The sequence below is a fragment of the Mustela lutreola genome, chromosome 5 (genome assembly GCF_030435805.1).
Source record: "Mustela lutreola isolate mMusLut2 chromosome 5, mMusLut2.pri, whole genome shotgun sequence".
NCBI classification, from domain to species: domain Eukaryota; kingdom Metazoa; phylum Chordata; class Mammalia; order Carnivora; family Mustelidae; genus Mustela; species Mustela lutreola.
The window spans coordinates 136510094-136530187 of NC_081294.1; the positions used below are offsets into that span (position 1 = coordinate 136510094).

General features: G+C 43.1%; 1 protein-coding gene and 1 non-coding gene across 14 annotated transcripts in view; one reads left to right on the forward strand and one right to left on the reverse strand.

Moving 5' to 3' along the window:
- Positions 1-20094, reverse strand: part of GRAMD2B (GRAM domain containing 2B) — a 112502-nt gene that overhangs the window by 14442 nt on the left and 77966 nt on the right. For 10 of the 13 annotated variants that reach the window (XM_059175718.1, XM_059175721.1, XM_059175714.1 and 7 more), the window contains 5 exons: positions 12378-12497; positions 9286-9397; positions 6467-6533; positions 5438-5541; positions 1282-1377 (listed from right to left, as the gene is read on the reverse strand). In XM_059175718.1, coding sequence (XP_059031701.1) covers positions 1282-1377; positions 5438-5541; positions 6467-6533; positions 9286-9397; positions 12378-12497 — 499 coding nt within the window. Of the gene's footprint in view, positions 1-1281; positions 1378-5437; positions 5542-6466; positions 6534-9285; positions 9398-11499; positions 11543-12377; positions 12498-20094 lie in introns of all 13 variants that reach the window. The other 3 variants (XM_059175719.1, XM_059175723.1, XM_059175724.1) reach the window with 1 other exon arrangement.
- On the forward strand, positions 2388-2492 carry LOC131832851 (U6 spliceosomal RNA). The gene has a single exon (XR_009354209.1). It is a non-coding gene; the product is annotated as a U6 spliceosomal RNA (small nuclear RNA).

The window sequence follows — 20094 nt, forward strand, 5'->3', positions numbered from 1 at the left end:
GTTGGCTGCAGTTTTTCTTTTGTTTTTTTTTTGAATATTTTATTTACTTAGGCAGAGTATGTGAAGGGGCACAGAGTATGTGAGGGGCAGAGAGAATCTCAAGCAGACTCCGCCTGCCTGCAGAGCCCATAGCAGGGTTGGATCCCATGATCTTGAGATCAGGACCTGAGCTGAAATGAAGAGTTGGACCCTCAAGTGACCCTGGGCTTCAGTTTTCTTTTCTTTTAAGATTTTATTTTATTTTATTTATTTATTTAACAGAATAAGAGAACAGGAGAGCACAAGCAGTGGAAGACAGCAGAGGAAGAGGGAGAAGCATGCCCCCCGCCAAGCAGGCAGCCCAACGTGGGGTTCGATCCCGGGACTCTGGGATCATGACCTGAGCCAAAGGCGTCTAGACGCTTAAGAAAACTGAGGCCCGGGCGCCTGGGTGGCTCAGTTGGCTAATAACACTTAGCCTTTCTGGGTGGCAGTGTGAAATCAATGTGAAAATAGAAGGAAAGCATTTAGTGTATGCCTGGCGAGAAGTACTTAATGCCTGTTAGCCACTCGTACTATAAACTTTTTTTTTTCTCAAAATATTAACCTATTTCCTACTCTCATCAGAATAGCCTCTTTTATCTTTTCCTCCACTCTCTTTCCCTCTCCAAGTTATCCAGTAAGGTTGGAAATGGAATGCAGCTTTTATGCTTACATAGAAATAGTAGGTAAGAATCTTAAAAAAAAAAAAAAAATTTCAAGTGAGAAATGAGTAACCGAACTATTCCACTCCCTCTTTCTGCCTAAACTGAAATAAATACCACTATCGATGCAAGTATCCGGTCACACGTGTGGCGCAGCTCAACAGTCAAGAGAAATACAGAATTTCTATATAGAACAGTACTTTATGCAACCTGGAAACAAAGAGGTGCTAGAAACTGGTCCCGAAGCTGACCCCACATGGCAAGCACCGGGTTCATATATTGGGGATAGCTCTGGTGAAGGACCGAGTAAGGTTCTGGGTCCCAGAGACTCTTCAGTCTCATCCCCTCAACAATGCAGTGGTGGTGGTTTTAAATATTAAAGAAACTTAACATATCAGTTTAGCCTCTTCCAAGAGATACTAGAGAAAGGGGAGTTAGGAAAGAATTTTCCGTTTCTGACCTTGGTCAAGCAAGTAGAATTAAGTCAGCAGGAAACGCAAAATTGCCAACAATTATATTAGAATAAAGCACCTTGTGAGGGGAAACACTATACAAACAGGACAAAGTGAAGGCGCCCTCGCCTCCGAGGCCTACTCACCCGGTCTGTGACTGTTGCTATAATTAAGGCATTTGGCACGAGGAGGGCAGTTTTGGTTTTCTTTATGAGGGTGACTGAGAACGCCGGAATAGAGATCTGAAACAGAATCAGTACACACTGGTTGAGTGTTCACTGAACATAACTTCAAATCTTCATGTAGAAGGACGAAAAAAATTTTTTTAAAGTTTAACGAAGAAATCCAAAACCACCAGGGAGCTCTTCAGCCTCCAGGAAAAAAAGCCAGTCTCCTCCAAGTTCTGCTTCCAAAGCCAGAGGGTAAATCTGCCTCATCAATTCTACTTGAAGGGCTGGGTGAAAAACCTTGATCTTGAGACAAGGCAATGAATGCAAAATGCACAGTCATCTTAAAGGTAGGCCCTGGCTCTACAGAAACCCAGTGCTTGTGGCCATCCCCCTAGGGCTAATCTCCACACACCACCCTCTCATCTATCCTTATACATACGCAGGTATGGAAAACCTTGACTGACGCTGTTACAGTGGAATCACTACTGGACAGAAAGTCCGGGACCTGAATTCTCAGTTGTTACTTTCGTGAAAAGGAATAAAGGAAACCTTATTTAAAATGCAATCTGGAGGCCCGAAGGGGGAGCTCTCCTGTACCACTTCTGGTCCTCAGTTGCAGATCCCAACAGGAAGAAGCCCACTTGACTACCCACCCCAGCCAGAGGAAGGAAGGATTTCTCCTTGCCCAGCAACAAGCTCAGCCAATGAGAAGGCATGAACGCTCAATTCTCTTCAATGAGCTTTTGTCCAAAGAAACCCCTCCCAACTTCCTCCTTTGCTCTATAATTTAATATTTTTCTCCTTTGATCTCGACTTGCGTATGGTTTGCCAGAGCTTTGCATGGCTCAAAGAGCGATTTCTCTCCCGTTCCTGAATAAACCCATTTTGCTGATAAAACCACTGGCTGTTTTACTTTTTACAGTCCATACTATCTGCATGACCTACTCGACCTTACAAACCACACTTTCTAAGTCTCAGGTTTCTGATTTGTAAAATGGAGATAATCTTCCCTGCTTCCCAGGATTTTCTGTGGATTCAGTGAGGTAATATATGGAAAATACTCATTAAGAAAGTAATGTATTGTGCTCATTTTGGCAGGACATATACTAAAATTGGAATGATACAGAGGAGATTAGCAGGGCCCCTGTGCAAAGATGAGTGAAATTCATGAAATGTTCCATATTAAATAATAAAAAAAAAAAGTCATTCATTTTCTCATTTGTCTTATTTTTATAAGAGGATGAGTGAAATAAAAGAACTTAAACAACTTCTCTGGTTTGAACAATAGAGAATTAGAACAGATGAGAGTGTCATTTTAATTAGGACAGTCCTATAAAAGTACATGCTCTAAGAGAGTAGGACATGTGTTTACAGAGGTAGGTGACTTGTCCAAGGTCATAAATGGGTTATGAGAGAATCTGAATCAATCCAATCCAAAATGTGGGTTCTTTTTCATCCAGTGTATTACAAGCATGTACCAGATAACATGAAGAATAGACGTTCCAATATTTTTATATCCCCCAAGCCAGTTTGGTTTCAAAGAGAAACGGGCCATATCACTTTAATCATGATAAAGAGTCACTTGCATCCACGGTAAAATGAACTGACTCCCTCCACAGATACACTTATTCAAGTGTACATTATCTTGTAAAAATGCTTCACATATTCTAGAAGAGAGCAACAAGGTCAGTGGGGAAGAGGAGGGCCTTAGGTTAGTACTGTCAGTTTGAAGGAAGAAAACTGAGCTTTTAATTCTGAATACTGTCTTTCCTGTATTTAGGTTTATGAGACAGAGATGTTCTACTGCCCCTCCATGTTCCAGATGGGAAGACTATGGAAGAATGAGGGGCTAATCTTAATGAGATATTTCCTAAAAACCATTTTGCCGAAGAACTCTACTGCCCCAAATTTTGAAGTGTAGGAGATAACTCATATGGTAAACATTAGGATAAATTTGGGGGAAAAAAAGTAAAGTCTGCCAAGATGGATGAGGATATAAAAATGAGTTTAATTTTGTTTCTGAGCAGCAGCACAAGTGCACAGAGACTAGGGGCTACACATTTGGTTTTTTTCATAATCTAAGGCATGGAACACTCTTAAGGAGTTTTCAATCAACTGCTTAATAAGTATAAAATGACAACCAGATCACATGTGAGAAATAAAGTATAAATCATTTTTCAGTTTGAGTCTAGATGGGATATGATCCATGCATTTACTTTTACCAGTATCTGAAAATGCAGTCAGACTGACCAAAATGTCCTGATTACATTAAGGCTGCACTTTGTTAATATTTTTCCAGGGTAGGGTGCTTAGAATTTCCCTCCCGAGAGTGAATTGTGAACTGCCTTTAGTTTACGCAGGATCGTGTTGGACCCAGTTCTGTTGGCAGTATGGGAATTCTGCCACAGATCTGTGGCCCCAATCTCCTTGCCACCATCCTGGGAAGGGAAGAAATGTACAGGTCACTATTACAGTTCTTAAGTTCCTACCTCCTGATGATTTTTAACCCCTTGTCTCTTAGATTAGCTATAGCACATGCAAAAGCAACCCCGCTACTACCTTTTTGGAAATCCAGTGTGTTAGGCCACTCCTTTTCTCTTTTTCTGTTCTGGTTATTTCTCTTTTAGGTAGATAATGGATTTTAAAACCACTGCTAGGATCATATTAGCTTCAAAGTACACTTACTGAGTTTAAGAATTCCCCCATCCCTTAACAAAGACTCATTCTTCCTTCACTATTATCTCCAGCCCTGCTGCTTTCATCAGAGGTATTGGCTCTAAATTCCTGGGAATTATCTTATCACATTAAACTGTGGAGATTCCTGGGGCACCTGGGTGGCTCAGTGGGTTAAAGCCTCTACCTTTGGCTCGGGTCATGATCCCAGGGTGCTGTGATCGAGCCCTGCATCAGGCTCTCTGGCTCAGCAGTTTTAAAAAAAACCCCAAACTGTGGAGATTCCTGCTACCTAATCCCTTCCCTACTCCATGAACAAGTTCTTACAACTGAGCAGTTTAGAAATCCGGTATAAACTGCTTAATACTGTTTTGCATTATACTGATTCAGGTGATCATATTTATCAAAATGTTTGTCGAAACACAACTCTACATAATTACAGAACAACATCAAAATAACATGTCTGACCTACAGAACAATGTGCTAGTCGGCGGACCCAACACCAACAAAATCAAGAATTTTCCCTTGTATTTGTTACATAGTCATTATCCTAAAGATTGCCAGGGGCTTTAGGGAGAATATTTAAATAAAACATAACTACTGCTCAAAAAGTTTTTAGTCAGCAACTTCATGAATATTAAAGCAGCTCGTTCATGATTCAGAAGGATTAACAACTCATTAGGTCACGCAAACCTAAGGAGTTTCTCAGACTCCTTGTTCTGGTGGCCTGAATGGACTGTGGTGTGACATTGCAGGTCAAAGGGAAAGAATGTCAGTGGGATGGTATTATCTTTTTCCTTCTTATGACATAGTCCCAGGGTCCTCCCTTTGGAAGGAGTGGCTTGGGAAAGCTGCCAATTCCTCCAGGCTATCCTCCTTAACAGCTCAGGTGTCTTGGGCCTGTGCTCCCCCAAATCTGTTTAATGAGAATGAGAACTTGTCAATCATTGTCCACTGGGGAATGTGGACAATGACTCTCTCAGACCAGGCCTTAAGTGTTCTAATTCCTCCTCCTTTGGAGCTGGTTATGGTACAAAATGAGCTCCTTTAAGCCTGTTTTTCTACATGTCTGATGTGATAGAACAAGGTGTAAAAATTGGTATTTATTTTTAAAATGGTCTTGGGTTTAATATATGTCTTTCAAACAAATGATGGCACGCTCTCCAAATGGACAACTTTGAGAGTTCTCTAGTGACATCTGGGTAAGGATTGAGTGTATGATTGTGGTAGAGATCTATGTATATAAGGAAATAAACTGAGAGTGGTCTTTAGGAGAAAAGGGAAGTTAGTATCAGTTAGAGGTATTTAGAATCTGTAATATTTGGAACTATGATGAGGGAAATAAAGACATAAAGGTATAACAAGAGTAAATATTTATCAACATTGCTACACTTAAACAAACTTGACTTTCACAACATATAATAAAGTGCATAGCTTTCTTTTAAAAAATTATACCAACCTTAGTGTCTTTTCCAAAGACCTTGGAATGAAAACAAATCCAGTTTTCTGATACAAAGAGCTTCCCTTGGTATAATATCTCTTTCTGTAGAGCACAGGTAAAACCTGGGAAAACAGACACAGGTATAAGAGGACTTGCAATTTCCAAATGAAATAAAAATTCCGTAAATATGTTGGTGACTCAGGATTGGCAGAGATAATATACTCATATTCAAAAGATCTTTCCCCTCTTTGTCAGCTGTCTTCCGTGGAGTAAAGCTATGGGCATGAGAGTTTGTTTTTTAATTCAAAGTCTGACATGCTTTGGTATGAAACTCAAAATGGCCAGGCAAGTCTAGCACTACAAACGAGAGTTTGAGAATGGAGTTTCAAAATCCTCTTTTTAAGGAAGGCGTGTCACCTTGAGCTCGTGTTGACATTCCTGCCCCTCCTACTCTGGGACCGTCACTAATGACTCCTTTGGAAATTGATGGTCTCAGTGTGGGAAGAGCATGTGACCCACATGATTGGGCCTCATGGCAGGAATCCAGCCTCCTGCTTAACATGGGTATACTGAGAGACCAGAATGGAACCTTGGTCCTAATGAACCTAAGAGGAGCAGAGGTCTTCACTGGCATGCTGAGCAGGATGTCTGGGGGTGATCCTCGCGCCCCACATCATCTAGGGATTGACACGTCTGCGCATTAGAATCTGTGCTTCCTTTCAGCCTTCTTCCAGTGTTCTCTGTTTCTCCAGTCTCGTGATCTTCACTCTCAGGACAAATGCACAGTGCATTTCAGCCATCAATACAGAGGTGAGGAGATCATTCTGGAATCCTCTTAGAGTGCTCCCTGTTATGAGGACAAATTCAGTTTCCTGGTCTACTTTCCTTCAGGTGTTTGGTGACAGCTGAATGAAGTTGGCACCACTGTTATATTGTGACTTTCAAAAGCCTGTTCCCCTGGGTGCTTCAGCCCCAAAATGGAGGCCGCTTTCTACCCCCAAACCAATTAGCATCTCTTCAAGTTAAGTCAAACAGACCAGAACTTACTTTGCCTCAGTGGTTCCTCAGTTGGGACATCAAGGAACAACTTGTGGAAGTGCATATTGGCCTTGTACTACAATGAGAACACAACACAGGCATCACCACTCACATTTCTTGGTGAAACATTGTAAATTTTGACTTCAATTTAAATTACAAAACAAGGGATGCCTGGGTTGCTTGGCCCATTAGAGTCCAACTCCTGATTTCAGCTCAGGTTGTGATCTCAGGGTGCTGGGATCGAGCACCACGGTGGGCTCTGCACTCATCGGGGAGTCTGCTTGTGGATTCTCTCTCTTTCTGCCTCTCCCCCCAGCTCATGCACCTGCACTCTCTCTCTCTCATATAAATCTTTAAAATAAATAAATACACCTTTAAAATAAATGAATAAATAAATAACCTAACAAATTTCCCCTCCCTTGATACAGTCGCTTTAGGAATTCCTTCTCTCTGACCTCACAGTCTTCAATACAAGCCTTCAGAGTGGGCAGGGCACAAGGTTTCATTTTCCAAAAAAATTAGTGACCTTCTGGTTGGACAGACATCCGTGACCATGCTATAGCTGGTGGTCACTGTTCTGCCCAGGTGGCTCGACAAGGGTGTCCCTAATAACAAATGGCATGAAACTCCAAGGGATCTCACCAGGGAAGGCAGCAGATCTCAGAGCCCTCCAGATACAAAGACTTTCAGAGGGGGGCAGAGGTTGAAGGGTCAGATAAACCCGAGTTCAAGTCTTGGCTACACCTCTCCTTCGGTGTGTGATTGCGGCCGAGTGAGGGAGCCTTGCTGAGCCTCAAATTCTTCTGTGTCAGAGGACAAATACACTACTTGCCTCAAAGTGCTCCCATAAGGCTTAAATGGTACAATTCATCTGAAAAACCTACCACCTGGTATTGTCACTCTCATTACTTTTGTTGTGAGAGCATTTCCTTAGTCAGTGTCAGGGGGAGAGAACTCTCGAGGGCGGTAAGAAGACATGTGTTTAGACAGCTGTGACAACAACAATGGACAGCCAGCAATTTCCATTTGGTAACCTGCCTTTACAAATACCATTCCCAAAATAACCTGGGGAACTGGTGTCCCCATTCCATGGGTCTGGACAGTGTGCCTCAGGGAAACTGAATCACTGAACTGGCGCCACACAGCTAAGAGGTAGAACTGGTCCTCCTTCCACAGGACCCCTGCCTGACAGGATGCTTTTGGTAAAAAAAAGTCTTGTGAGCCGAACAGAGAGATAGTATAAGCAGGCCCTTCACGTTTTATTATCCAAACTAGGAGTGGTCTCAGTGACAGGACTGGCCCTAATACTGCTCTAAGGAAGAGTTTAGAAAGGTCATGAAGATGAAAGATGGTCCCCACAAGTCAGCTATTCTACAAACACCTCATGTAAAGTAGGTCACCTCATGCTGCTTCCTAAAAGTACATTCAGTATCCACAACATTACCTGAATTAAAGCTAAGTATTTCATGGGAGTTTTCCTGAGGTTTATTTTATTTTACTTATTTATTTTTTTATTTTTAATGGCTACAGTGAGAATCAGCTACATGACTTCATTTTAAAAATAATCTGGGCCACGGACGCCTGGGTGGCTGAGTCTGTTAAGCATCTGCCTTCAGCTCAGTCATGATCTCAGGGTCTTCAGATTGAGCCCCACACTGGGCTCCTTGCTCAGCACGGAGCCTGCTTCTCCCTCTGCCTGCTGCTCCTGCTGCTGTGCTCTCTCTCGCTGACAAATAAATAAAAAATCTTAAAAAACAAACGAACAAAAAACCCCCAAAAAACCTGGGCCCAAAAGAAGAAAAAAAATTCATGAAACAAGAAAACCTGAACATGGATTCTTCAAAAATGTGAACATAATAAAAGGAAAAAAAAATAGGTGGTGGGAATGATCTATATTAAAAACAAGAGATAAATGGATAAATGCAATCGTGCCTCCTGACTGGATTCGGGGGGTGGGGGCAAAAAACATTTATAAAGGCCTCCACAGCGGTGCCTGGGTGTCTCAATTCATTAAGTGGCTGCCTTCAGCTCAGGTCATGATTCCAGGGTCCTGGGATCAAGCGCCGCATCAGGCTCCCTGCTCAGGGGGGAGCCTGCTTCTCCCTCTCCCTCTGCCTGCCACTCTGCCTGCTTGTGCTCTCTCTAGCTGTCAAATAAATAAAATCTTAAAAAAAAAAAAAAGGCATTTACTACTGGGACAATTATGGAAATCCAAAATGGATTTTATGTTAACACGATTTTGGTATATTTTCTGTTTAGTTACATTTCTTGTGTGTGCCAATGTGTTTTTTGTTGTTGTTGTTGTTCTTAGGAAAAACATATTCATTGACTCCAGTAAGTATTCCCCACTCTAAGACACTGAACTGGGCTTTCACACCCATTTGGGGGTGTTTGAGAGCAGAACTGAACTACTCCTGGACAAGAGTCATGATCCCATTCATAGGTTCCCCAATCCCCAGCCCTGGTGGAGCTGGGGAGCCTTCCATTCATACAGGTGCTGTATCAGGCTCTTATTTTAATGCAAGGCTATCAAAGCTCTCCTGGTCTCAGTTAATTATTAGACCAGCATGTGACCAAATTGTTCCCTGCTCTCAGGGTGCTTGTCAGAGTTAGGGGGCACGGTGTGGAACCCACCACTGCCCAGGATATACTGAAAGGTCAGTGGGGAAATACGATCTTGATTAAAAATCAACCAAAGAAACGGCAATCTCTTCTTTCTTCCAGATTCCCAACCACCCCTGCCTATAGGAATCCTGACCAGCAGGGAGATGCACACTTGGGTTTAGTGTCCCTGCCGCGACATGACGCACACTGCCTTCCCAAGTTACCTGGCTGGAAGACGAATACTTTTTCCTGTCCATCTTAGATTCATTTTTGCTTTCTGCTTTACAGTCGTTCTTGTCGCTTGCTAAAGAGGTACCATCAAAACTGGATTTGGACCTGAGGAAAGAGAATCCAGGGAGTCTGTAAGATGAATTTTGTATGCTATTCATTGACTGTATTGTGACAAATCTTGATTATTATACAATCGCATGAGAAAACCTGACATTGGTTTTTCTCTTCTCGACCTTGGTGATCACTCATGATACTCTGCGAGCATTTACATAGTATAGTGTGTAGGAGACTGGGATAGTTTCACCAGGCTGCAATGTTAAACTGGAGAAATGTGAACTTGTAGAAGGGAGAAGTATCAGCTGAACTGTGAAGGTCAGTATACCATCTCAAAAGTCTTTTAAGCAGTCAAAGAGGAGCAGTACGGGCAAATTATTAAACAAAACTACAGCTATAGTTCAAGCAAAGAATATTTTTGTTTCAGATTTCCATTAATATTTAACATGTGTTAATTGAGGAGGACATTGTATTAAAGCCAGGAGGCACACAAGGCAGTCTTTTTCCTTAAGGAGCCCAAGAATTCATCAGACATCTTTTTTTAAAAGGCAGTACAAGATTTAGCACCAAATAATACATACAAGGGGTATTGGGGGCAGGTAGAGAGATACAAAGTCCCACAGGAGATAAGAGAAGAGGGGCTCAATAGCACTATCTGGGTTTAATACACTGGGTCCCAGAGGATGAGCAGGAGGTGGGTATGAGGAAAAGAGAGACAAAACATCCCAGAGTGGGGAAAACAGATGTGAAACTAGGATAAAAATGAAGAATGTGTTTGAAAGTCAAGTTTTCTTTTGTTCTAGTGAGGGTAGAGGTATTTTGATGTGACTCTGATCCTGGCTCTCCGTTTGAGTACATACCTGAATCTGCACATGTCTTCAGGCCTACAGACACGCAGAATCATTTCAAAGTAGAATGCATGTATGATTTTTTGAGGTCTACATAGGACCAACTTTTAGGATACAATTATGTGGGATTATTTTTGATTATTGGGAAAAATAGCACATGAAATTCATGATTCCACAATATGATTCTTTATGAAGAGGCTCAATTAAAACTACTATTTGGTTCAAAGCAGATGTAAGAATCTTTTCTTTTTCTTTTTCTTTTTTTTTTTTTTCCAAAGCAGATGTAAGAATCCTGAGTAATTTAGGAGGTTTGAGGGTACGACTCAGAGATAGAAATGACTGATGTCAGATTTTAGACTCTGGGTCTCTCAGCTATGAAAAAACAGGCTATCAGATATTTTGGGCCCTTGCCAGCCCCAACAGTCTGGATCCAAGTTGCTCTAGCCACAGGTGAAGATTTGGACTTAGCTACTGACCACTGAAACCATTCACAGATACAAATTCCTTCTGAATTCTAGCAATTATTTTTCTCTTTGAAATTATGAGTAAAGACTGTACTCCAAAATAAAATTATTTTTTTTTTTTTACAAATGTCAAATTACCTACTATTTATACTAGACACTAATCTGATTTAATCACCTCTACTGGTTCACATTAGTAAATGTCAATGGAATTGCCAAGGAAACGACCTCTTGAAGGACTCAGCAAATGCACCCAGGAGGGCAGCTGTATCCTTGACGAATTCAAGAGCCACCAGCAGAATGGACTTCTGCATAGCACAGCGCTCTGTGAAAGGGGGAGGAGGGCTGCTGATTTACATAGCATTGCTATCTCCGTGTCTTCGGAACTGTGGTACTCGCTTTTCTCACAGGTGACTATGAAGGGGACGGAAAGCCCAGTGTAAATGAAAATGTCTGGCCTCTTACTCAAAAATTAGGAATTTCCCGACAGTGAGAGCAGAGCAGTAAAGCACGTGGGGGGCTCTCTGCTACGACACAGGCAACTCACCCACACTGTTTAATAAGCCACTCTCACGATGAGTGTGCTTCTCATCCGAAGCCTGGGGGAGGCGGGGTCAAAGCAACTTTTTCCAAGCACCCACTGGAGCCAGCCAGTAATGGTAAAAGATTCAAGAAACTACATACTTTGTGCCTTTGCCCAGAGACTCGAGTGGTGAGTGAGGGGAGATGCTCAGACAGGAAGCAGCTATAGGTGTGAGATGTGTCAAGCCAGCCATGCAGAACTGAAGACGAGAGAACGAGGAAGCCAGAAAAGAAAAATCTCAGGTACAGCGATGAGACTTACGCTTGGTCTTGAATGAAGTAAGGATTTGGAGAGAAGGAATGGGCTGGGAAGCCAGGAAGGAAAGGGAAAGGCAGGAGTTACTTCATTACCCTTCAGCAGAGGCCACAAGACCCCAAAGGAGCAGTTCTGACAGATGCAGTCTCAGGGAGGAGAAAGGAGAGCAGTTCCCCCACACCACCCAGCACAGATCCCTGGCCACACTTCCCGAAATTGACCATAGGTACACCCATTCTCTTTTCAGGGCAAGAAACGCAAGCTGAAGTTCCTACTTCTTCCTTCCGTGTGAAAGCAAAGACATAACTGGGGTCTGAGAGAGTGCCAGGGACCATGGCTCCTCTCAGAATGGCCTGTTCCTCTGCCCCAGCCTCATGACCAAACTGCCGCTGGCTTCCAGCTCCGGCCCCCAGGAAGTAGGTGGCTCCCTGAGCCATGCACACCCTGGCCAGGGATCCCAGGCAGGTGGCTGCCAGGACAGCAAGGCAGCAGGTGAGCACACGCACAGGCAGAGAGGCCCAAGCTGGGTAGGCCTCGAGGGCTCCTTGGCCAGCCTTTCCAGGTGCTTCCAAGGTCTATGCCAGACAGGGGGCTATGCTGGCTTTATCTGGTAGCAAGATCTGTCCTTGAAGAATGGGGCAGGTGTTCTGCAGGAGACTGGGGCAAGAAGGAGGAAAGATGCCGCCCAAAAGAAATGAGACAGGAGGGCAAGCACTGGTGCCAGGATATCAAAGACAGACACCCTGCTGGTTTCTCAGGGGTTTATTCGCCTACACGAGATCCTGATTCTCAGCCACCACCACCAAACTAGAAACACGGGCTCCTCCCAGCAGCCCCTCCTCCCGAGACGCCCCAGAGAACCAAGTGTCACCATGAGGACTCACCGCAAGGAAAGGATTCTCTTCTGGTCTGGGGACTCGGCCTCAATGGACGGGGTTGGGGACTGGACTGTTGGCGACTTACAGATCTTCTTTTTCTCCTCCACACCATTCTCAGCCTCTGAGCTGGAGAAGAGAGAAGCAAGCTTGGTCTTAGACATCCGGGGAAGGGGGTGGAAGGAAAACCGATGAAAACACCTTGCTTTCTGGAGGAGGGAATAATGTTCAATCCCCATAGCAGGCGAAAGTCAACTTGGATGGCAGTGCCCTTCCCAGATCTCCATTCTGCTGCCTCTTGGCTGATCCCTCAAGGGCATGAGCTCCAGGTCATGCCTGCTGCAACAGGTAAACGTCCAATTTTGTGGGAGCTGGGTGGCTGTCAGGTGTGCGCCCGTGGGCCCCACACTGCTCGGCTCGAGCAGGCTAGCTGTGTGCTGGGGCAACAGATCACCCAGAGGCTGGGAGGGCCTGTGTACACACGTGCTCAGCACACACGCTCACGCATGGCTTTCTGCCAGGTGTGAGCCTTTCTGCTGCGAGCCCCCACCCCTTTGTTTGCATTTCTCTTGTGTCATTTACCACCCACTGTGGTAGTTATATATAGGTCCCACTTTGGGTTGTTGATATTTTAACCAAGCACTTCTCTGAGCCATTTACAGTCTCTAATCTATGCAGCCACCTGGGCTGGGTAGGAATTATGACACCCCCTCTTGTTAACAGATCTGGAATCTGAGGCCCTCAGATATCATCCACCTTGCCCAAGCTCACACAACCAGTATCTGTCTGAGTTGGGATTCAAGCTAAGATCTGTCCATCGAGGATGCCTCAGGGTACACACCCATCCTCATATCCTTGTCTCTCTTTCCCCTGCCATCCACCCACCCACCTGCCCAAACCATCTGTCCCTCCATTGAGCCCCCTCATAGCTCGATGAGCTCCCGGGCGGGGTAAGGATCTTAGTGATTTTTATACTGACCACATGGTTTAGGTGAGTGCTGGTATCTAATCACGATCAATAGGCTTTTAGACAACGAGGGCTGACTTTGGTGACAGAAGGATTAGAGGGGAAGCAAGTGGTACTGTACCCTGTACCACTAACAGATGAGGGTAGCCAGTGGGGTGGACATGGGAGCTGAGCTCCCTTAATCTTAGGGACCAGGGACACTAATTTCAGTTTGGGAAAGAAAGAGGAGGGCGAGGAATGCGGGAAGAGAGAATACATGGTGTTTTATATGGACCGACCTCCTTCTGTACCAGTCTGCAAAGCACAGAATTCACAAGACACATTTCTGAGAATGTGAGAGCTCTAGGGTGGCTGAACATGAAGGGAAACATATTAAGATAGCATTGCGATGACTGTTTGGCTACTCTGAATCCTCATTTCCCACCATTTGGTGCCTCTACCTGCACATGACCTCACAGGCAGGAAATGTGAGTGGTTAGCTGAAGCTTTGTGGTTGCTCTCTTACCACTTCTCACAGTATGTGACAGTTCCGGCCCATTCTAGTAAGACCGCAGTAGTGTCAAAATCAAGACCAAGTGTATCTGACAAGGTAGCCAGTTAACCATCCCTACAGATGGTGGGTGTTCTTCCACTGGAGTTAGCATTCCACTTCTTAGTACATCAGCATTCCCCAACCTTCCATGTCTTCCATTCTCAAAGTGCTCAAAATCACTTAAGTACATTCAAAGAGCTCAGTCCGTAACTGAACTGCGTGATGTGACAAAAGGCACATGGAAGTCTTTGCCATATTAATAGGAAGACATTACTTTGGTTTGAAATAGAGGGTTTTATTTAATTTTACAATCAAGCTGAATTCGTAGACTCTGAATTTTAGAAGGTTAAGGGGCTTTAGAAGATACTTCCGCCCCAAGACACACACATTATCCCCATTCTTCAAAAGCATCAGATGGGGGACACCTGGGTGGCTCAGTTGGTTCAGTGACTGCCTTTGTCTCAGGTCATGATCCTGGAGTCCCAAGATGGAGTCCCATGTGGGGCTGCCTACTCAGTGGGGAGTCTACTTCTCCCTCTGACCCTCCCCTCTCTCATGATCTCACCTCTCATTCTTACTCTTAAATAAAATCTTAAAAAAAAAAAAAAAAAAAAAAAAGCATGAGACGGTAATCCACTTGTGAGGCTCTCCTTAAGTAGGGAGAGTAAGCGTGTGTAGACCCTCCATAATCCATTTGGCATTTACTTAGGTGTTTCCTGAATTTTGTGCACGAGTCTGAGGTGCTGCTATCCTGTACAGCACCTCTGCATACCGAGAAAGGACCCTCCCCCAGGAACCACTCACCAAAAGCTACCCATCAGTTTGGAGGAAGCCCTATTGCTATGTGGCCTGGCAGAGCTAAGGTACCCCTAGCTTGGGGCAAATGTCTTATTTAGCCAACTCCTAGACTAAATTCCTTATGCACAGGGAACATCTGAGTTTTTCCATGGCTCTCAGCTCAGCATTTGGCTCCTAGTGGTACATGTTGACTGATGTGGGATTCATTCTGCAGTGTCTCACAGAAATTCATTTAAGGGCCCATTCAGTTTTAGAGGTTTGTCGACTTAAAGATGGCACAGGGGCACCTGGGTGACTCAGTTGTTAAGTATCTGCTTCCGGCTCAGGTCAAGATCCCAGGGTCCTGAGATCAAGCCCCCATCCCTACTGTCAGGCTCCCTGCTCAGCGGGGAGTCGCTTCTCCCTCTGCCCCTCTCTCTACCCCCCATGCCCCATTCATGCTCTCTCCCTCAAATAAATAAATAAAATCTTAAAAAAAAAAAGATCCCACAGAAAATCAAGTAAGTGAATTCCTAACACAGGAGAGCTCACTCCCACAAGCACCCCTCCCCCTTGAGGTCTTGTGGCAGAGGATTGAAACCATAATAGAATTCAAACAGCAAAGACCGGCCGAGCATGGGAGGGCAATAGGATGGTTCCACAAGGCCCCTCTGTCACTTTAAAGTTACTGTCAATAAAGCTAAACTCACTGACAACGGAGATGAAATAACAGGTCTTGTTTAAATCATGAAAAAGAAGAAACCAGGTATTTTTCTTTCTTTTTTTCTAACCAAGAAGATAAGACCTTTCAGGGACATTGGCTACAAGAGTCAACTAAAAAACAAGACAAAACCAAACCAAACCAAAAGAAAATCTTCCTCTTTTTTCCTTTCTCTCTCTTTTTGATACATAAACAATTTACTAATAGATAAAGCCTCAAGATTTAAATTTCCTCTTGGAAACACCCATGGTGCGGCCTCAGCAGCCTATGATCTTAAGTGTTGGCCTTGGACACGAAGTCCCCAAAAGTGTTGCAGCCCTGTGTGAGCCCGAGTCCTTTTCCATTGCTGCAGGTCTTCCCAGAGTTTGCTGTCCAGACCATGAGCCAGGACCTGGTTGTATTTTTTTCCATACTTAATATCCTTTAGTGTGTTCAAGAACCAGTCTGGAATCTTATACTGGTATGGATTCTGCATAATGGCAATCACACGTTCCATCTCATCCTCCGTCAGCTCTCCTGCCTTCCTGGTGAGGTCGCTCTCTGCTTTCCACAATACCACGTGAGCCTGTCTTTGCCCCACACCCTTCACTGCAGTGATGGCAAAGGTTCTTTTCTGCCCAACCATCAAAACTGGTATCGAGTTCTCACAAAATATGCTGAACTTCTCAGGGATCACTAGAATGTGGCCCTAGTGGTGACCCTAATGGCAGATAATCCAACCTTCCTCTTTCCACAAACGTTTACTGGAAGGGTCCCTGCTAGGCCAGCAGGATGCTGAGCTGGGCAGGTGACACAGAGATAAGTGACGGACAGTTTTACTGTTTCCTCAGAAGAACCAGATACTGGAAACGCATGATCAACCTTCACTCAGCCTTAACGAGTTATTTCTTCTCCCATCTCCAACCCAATGTAAGTATCACTTGTGGGCCCTGAAAGCTTTTCAGTGGAATTCCAGAGCACTGAGACAGTCCTGCTTATCCCAACCAAGCCTGACGTTACCCTTTGGGGGAATGCATTTTTATTACCAGCTAGGAGGTACTGGTTTCAATAAGACACTGCCCCACACTGTTACACAATCTATAAAAAACAAAACAAAACAAAACAAAACAAAAACGGGCTGGACAATCCCTACCGAGAGGACAATATGAGTCAATTCCCAGACCTCATTAAGCTGATGATGAGATGACTCAGATTTCACAATTTTTCAGAATTGGAATTCTTATATTCCTCCTGGGAAGAGTGTCTCTGAGTTGAAGGTAAACTCAGCATTTCTTTCTCCCATCCCATCACTTTGTTCCTCATGCTGAGAATGAGCCATCATCCCAAGCAAGTCAAGGTAAGTACATATTGGGCAGAATGGTGATTAGGGTGCATCTCAGGTGAGTAAGTGGTGTCTCAGGTAAATGAAAACAAGTGTCTCCTATGGTTCAGTCCAGGCAGATGTATTCCTTTCTGATCACAGTGGTGAATCCCTAGAGTTGAATCTACCTTCAAGTTAAATCAGTCTAAGCTAAGGCACAAAAAATGTTGTCAACTCCCTTAAAGTAGCATGGGTGAGAGTAGTTTTAAATCCATTGTCACTTAAAAAAAAAAAAAAAAAAATTCCCTGATCACCGTATGCTGAAACCACAGTTTTGACCAACAAGGTTTGAAAGTGACTTAAAGATAGGCTATGTTTCACCAGAGGATCTCAAGGGGATAAAATTCTGGAAAGGGGATCATAGTGATTGAGGCCAGGTCTGTCACAATACAGTGCTTTGCTGAAACCCTATACTGGAAACATGGGTATACCTGGCACCAAGACCCTAGGGCACCAAACCCTTGTTATTTTATTTTTTATTTTTTAAAATTTATTTTATTTCTTTAAATATTTATTTATTTGAGGGGGTGGTGGTGGGGGAAAGGGAGACAGAGAATCTCAAGCAGACTCTCCACTGCTTACAGATCCCAACATGGGGCTTGATCTCACAACCCAGGGATCATGACCTGAGCCAAAACCACAGATCAAACACTTAATCACCTGAGCCACTCAGGTGTCCCACCAAATCCGTGTTTTTGGTGTGTTGTTTGCTTAGTGGTTTCAAGGCTGGCTGGCAGGCAAGGGCAATACTACGTGGGACCCAAGAGATGGACTACAAGGGTAGAGGAGGGATCTATGGGAGGCTTGGCAGCAACCATGGGACAAATCAGGAGACATCACGGTAATGGTAAGAAGGGTGCATAATAGGGCTTAAATGTACAGGAGGTGGTGATGGACACCAGAGCCTCTCTAAGACCCCCTCAGCCTCTCCAACTGCAAAGTAAATTCAAAATCTCCCAAACTAGATTTTCATAAGCCAGGAAGAAGTCTTTCATCTACAATTTTGATACAGTAGATCTTTATCTAGAAACTTTAAATTTTTAATGCATCTATCTACATATTCATGTCTGTGTAAGTACCAGAAGCAAAAGTACACAATACAAAAGTTACAAATGGAACTCTGAAAACTATAAACCACTGATGAAAGAAATCAAAGATGATACAAACAAATGGAAAGACAGCCTGTGCTCACTGACTGAAAGAATATTGTTACAGTGTCCACAGTAGTGGACAAAGCAATCTACAAGGTGCAATCCCTAACAAAATACCAACAGCGTTTTTCACAAAACTAGAACAAGTAATCTAAAATTTGTATGGAATCACAAAAGCCCCTAAATACCCAAAGAAACTTTGACAAAGAAGAATAAAGATGGAAGTATCATAATCCCAGATTTCAAGATAAACTATGACACTGTAGTCATCAAGACAGTATGGTAATGGCCCAAAGGAGACACATAGATCAATGGAACAGAATAGAAAGCCCAGAAATAAACCCATACTTATATGGTCAATTAATCCATGAAAAAGGAAGCAAGAATGTACAATGGGGAAAAGACAATCTCTTCAGTAAATGGTGCTGGAAAAACTGGATGGCTACATGTGAGAAAAGGAAACTGGACCACTTCCTTACACCATACACAAAAACTCAAAATGGATTAAAGACTTAAATGTGAGACCTGAAACCATGACGCTTGTATAAGAAAACATAGCGAATAATTTCTTTGACATTGACCTTAGCAACATTCTTCTAGATAGGCATCCTTAGGCAAAGGAAATAAAATAAAAACAAACTTGGGACCACACCAAAATAAAACGCCTTTACACACGTAGGAAACCATGAACAAAACAAAAGGCAACCTACTGATTGCAAGAAGCTACTTGCAAATGATATATCCAATAAGGGGTTAATAGCCAAAATATATCAAGAACTCACATAACACCAAAAAAAACAAATAATCTGACTAGCAAATGGGCAGAGGATCTGAACAAACATTTTTCCAAAGAAGATATACAGATGGCCAACACACACATGAAAAGATGTGTCAAAGCATCAGCACTCATCAGGGAAAGCAAGTTCAAACCACAATGAGATACCATCTCTTACCTTTCAGAATGGCTAAGACTTAAAAAGGCAAGAAATAACAAGTGTTGGTGAGGATGTGGAGAAAAGGTAACCCTCATGCACTGTTGGTAGGAATGTAATTCGGGACAGCCACTGTGGAAAACAGTGTGGAGGTTCCTCAAAAAATTAAAAATAGAAATACCACACAACTCAGTAATTCCACTTCTGGATACTTACACAAAGAAACAAAAAACATGTAAAAAGATATATGCACCCCTAGGTTCATTGCAGCATTACTCACAATAGTAAAGCTACGGAAGCAGCCCAAGTATCTACTGATAAATTAATGAAGAAAGAAGATGCAATATAGACACACAATGGAATATTACACAGCCATTAAAAAGAATGAGACTTTGCCATTTGTCACAACATGGGTGGGTCCAGAGGGTGTTATGTTAAGTGAATTAAGCAGACAGAGGAAGACAAATACCTTATGATTTCACTTGTATTTGGAATCTAACGCCAACAATACAAATGAATAAATACAAACAAAAAGTAGAAAGAGACCCATAAATACACAGAACAAACTGATAGCTCCCAGAGAGTAGGGGTAGGAGGATGGGCACAATGGATGTAGAGGACTGGGGGATATAGGCTTTCAGTTATGGGATCAATAAGGCAGAGGGATGAAAGGTATAGCATAGGGAATATAGTTGATGGTACTGTAATATTGTATGGTAATGATGCTTGTGGTGAGAGCAGCATAATGTATAGACCTGTAGAATTACTATGTTGTACCCCTGCAATTCATGGAACATTGTGTATCAACTCCACTTCAATTAAAAGTTACAAATCACACAAAACAAATCTCCCCACTATCCCTGTTTCATGGTGGTCCTGTTTGTCTCAAGAGGCACCCACTACTGTTCCTAGTTTCTGTATGTCTTTCCAGCAACAAATGTCTAAGCACAAATGATAGGATACTATCATACAGCTGGCTTTTCCCCCCTTTTTACTTACTATATATCTTGGTGCTCTTTCCCTATCAATAGACACAGAACTTCCTCATTCTTTTTAATTATTGCATAGAGTTCCACCAAGATGGATAAATTATAACTTAACCAGTTCCTTACTGATGAACATTTAGATGGATTTCAGTCTTACTACAAATACAAATAACACTGCAACAAACGTCATTGTATGTTTCATTTCCTTGTGTGGAAATGAAACACCTGTGTCAAAATGTACACAGTTAAAAAAATTAATAGTTATTGCTAAATTGCCTTCTGCAGAGGTTCTGTAACCCA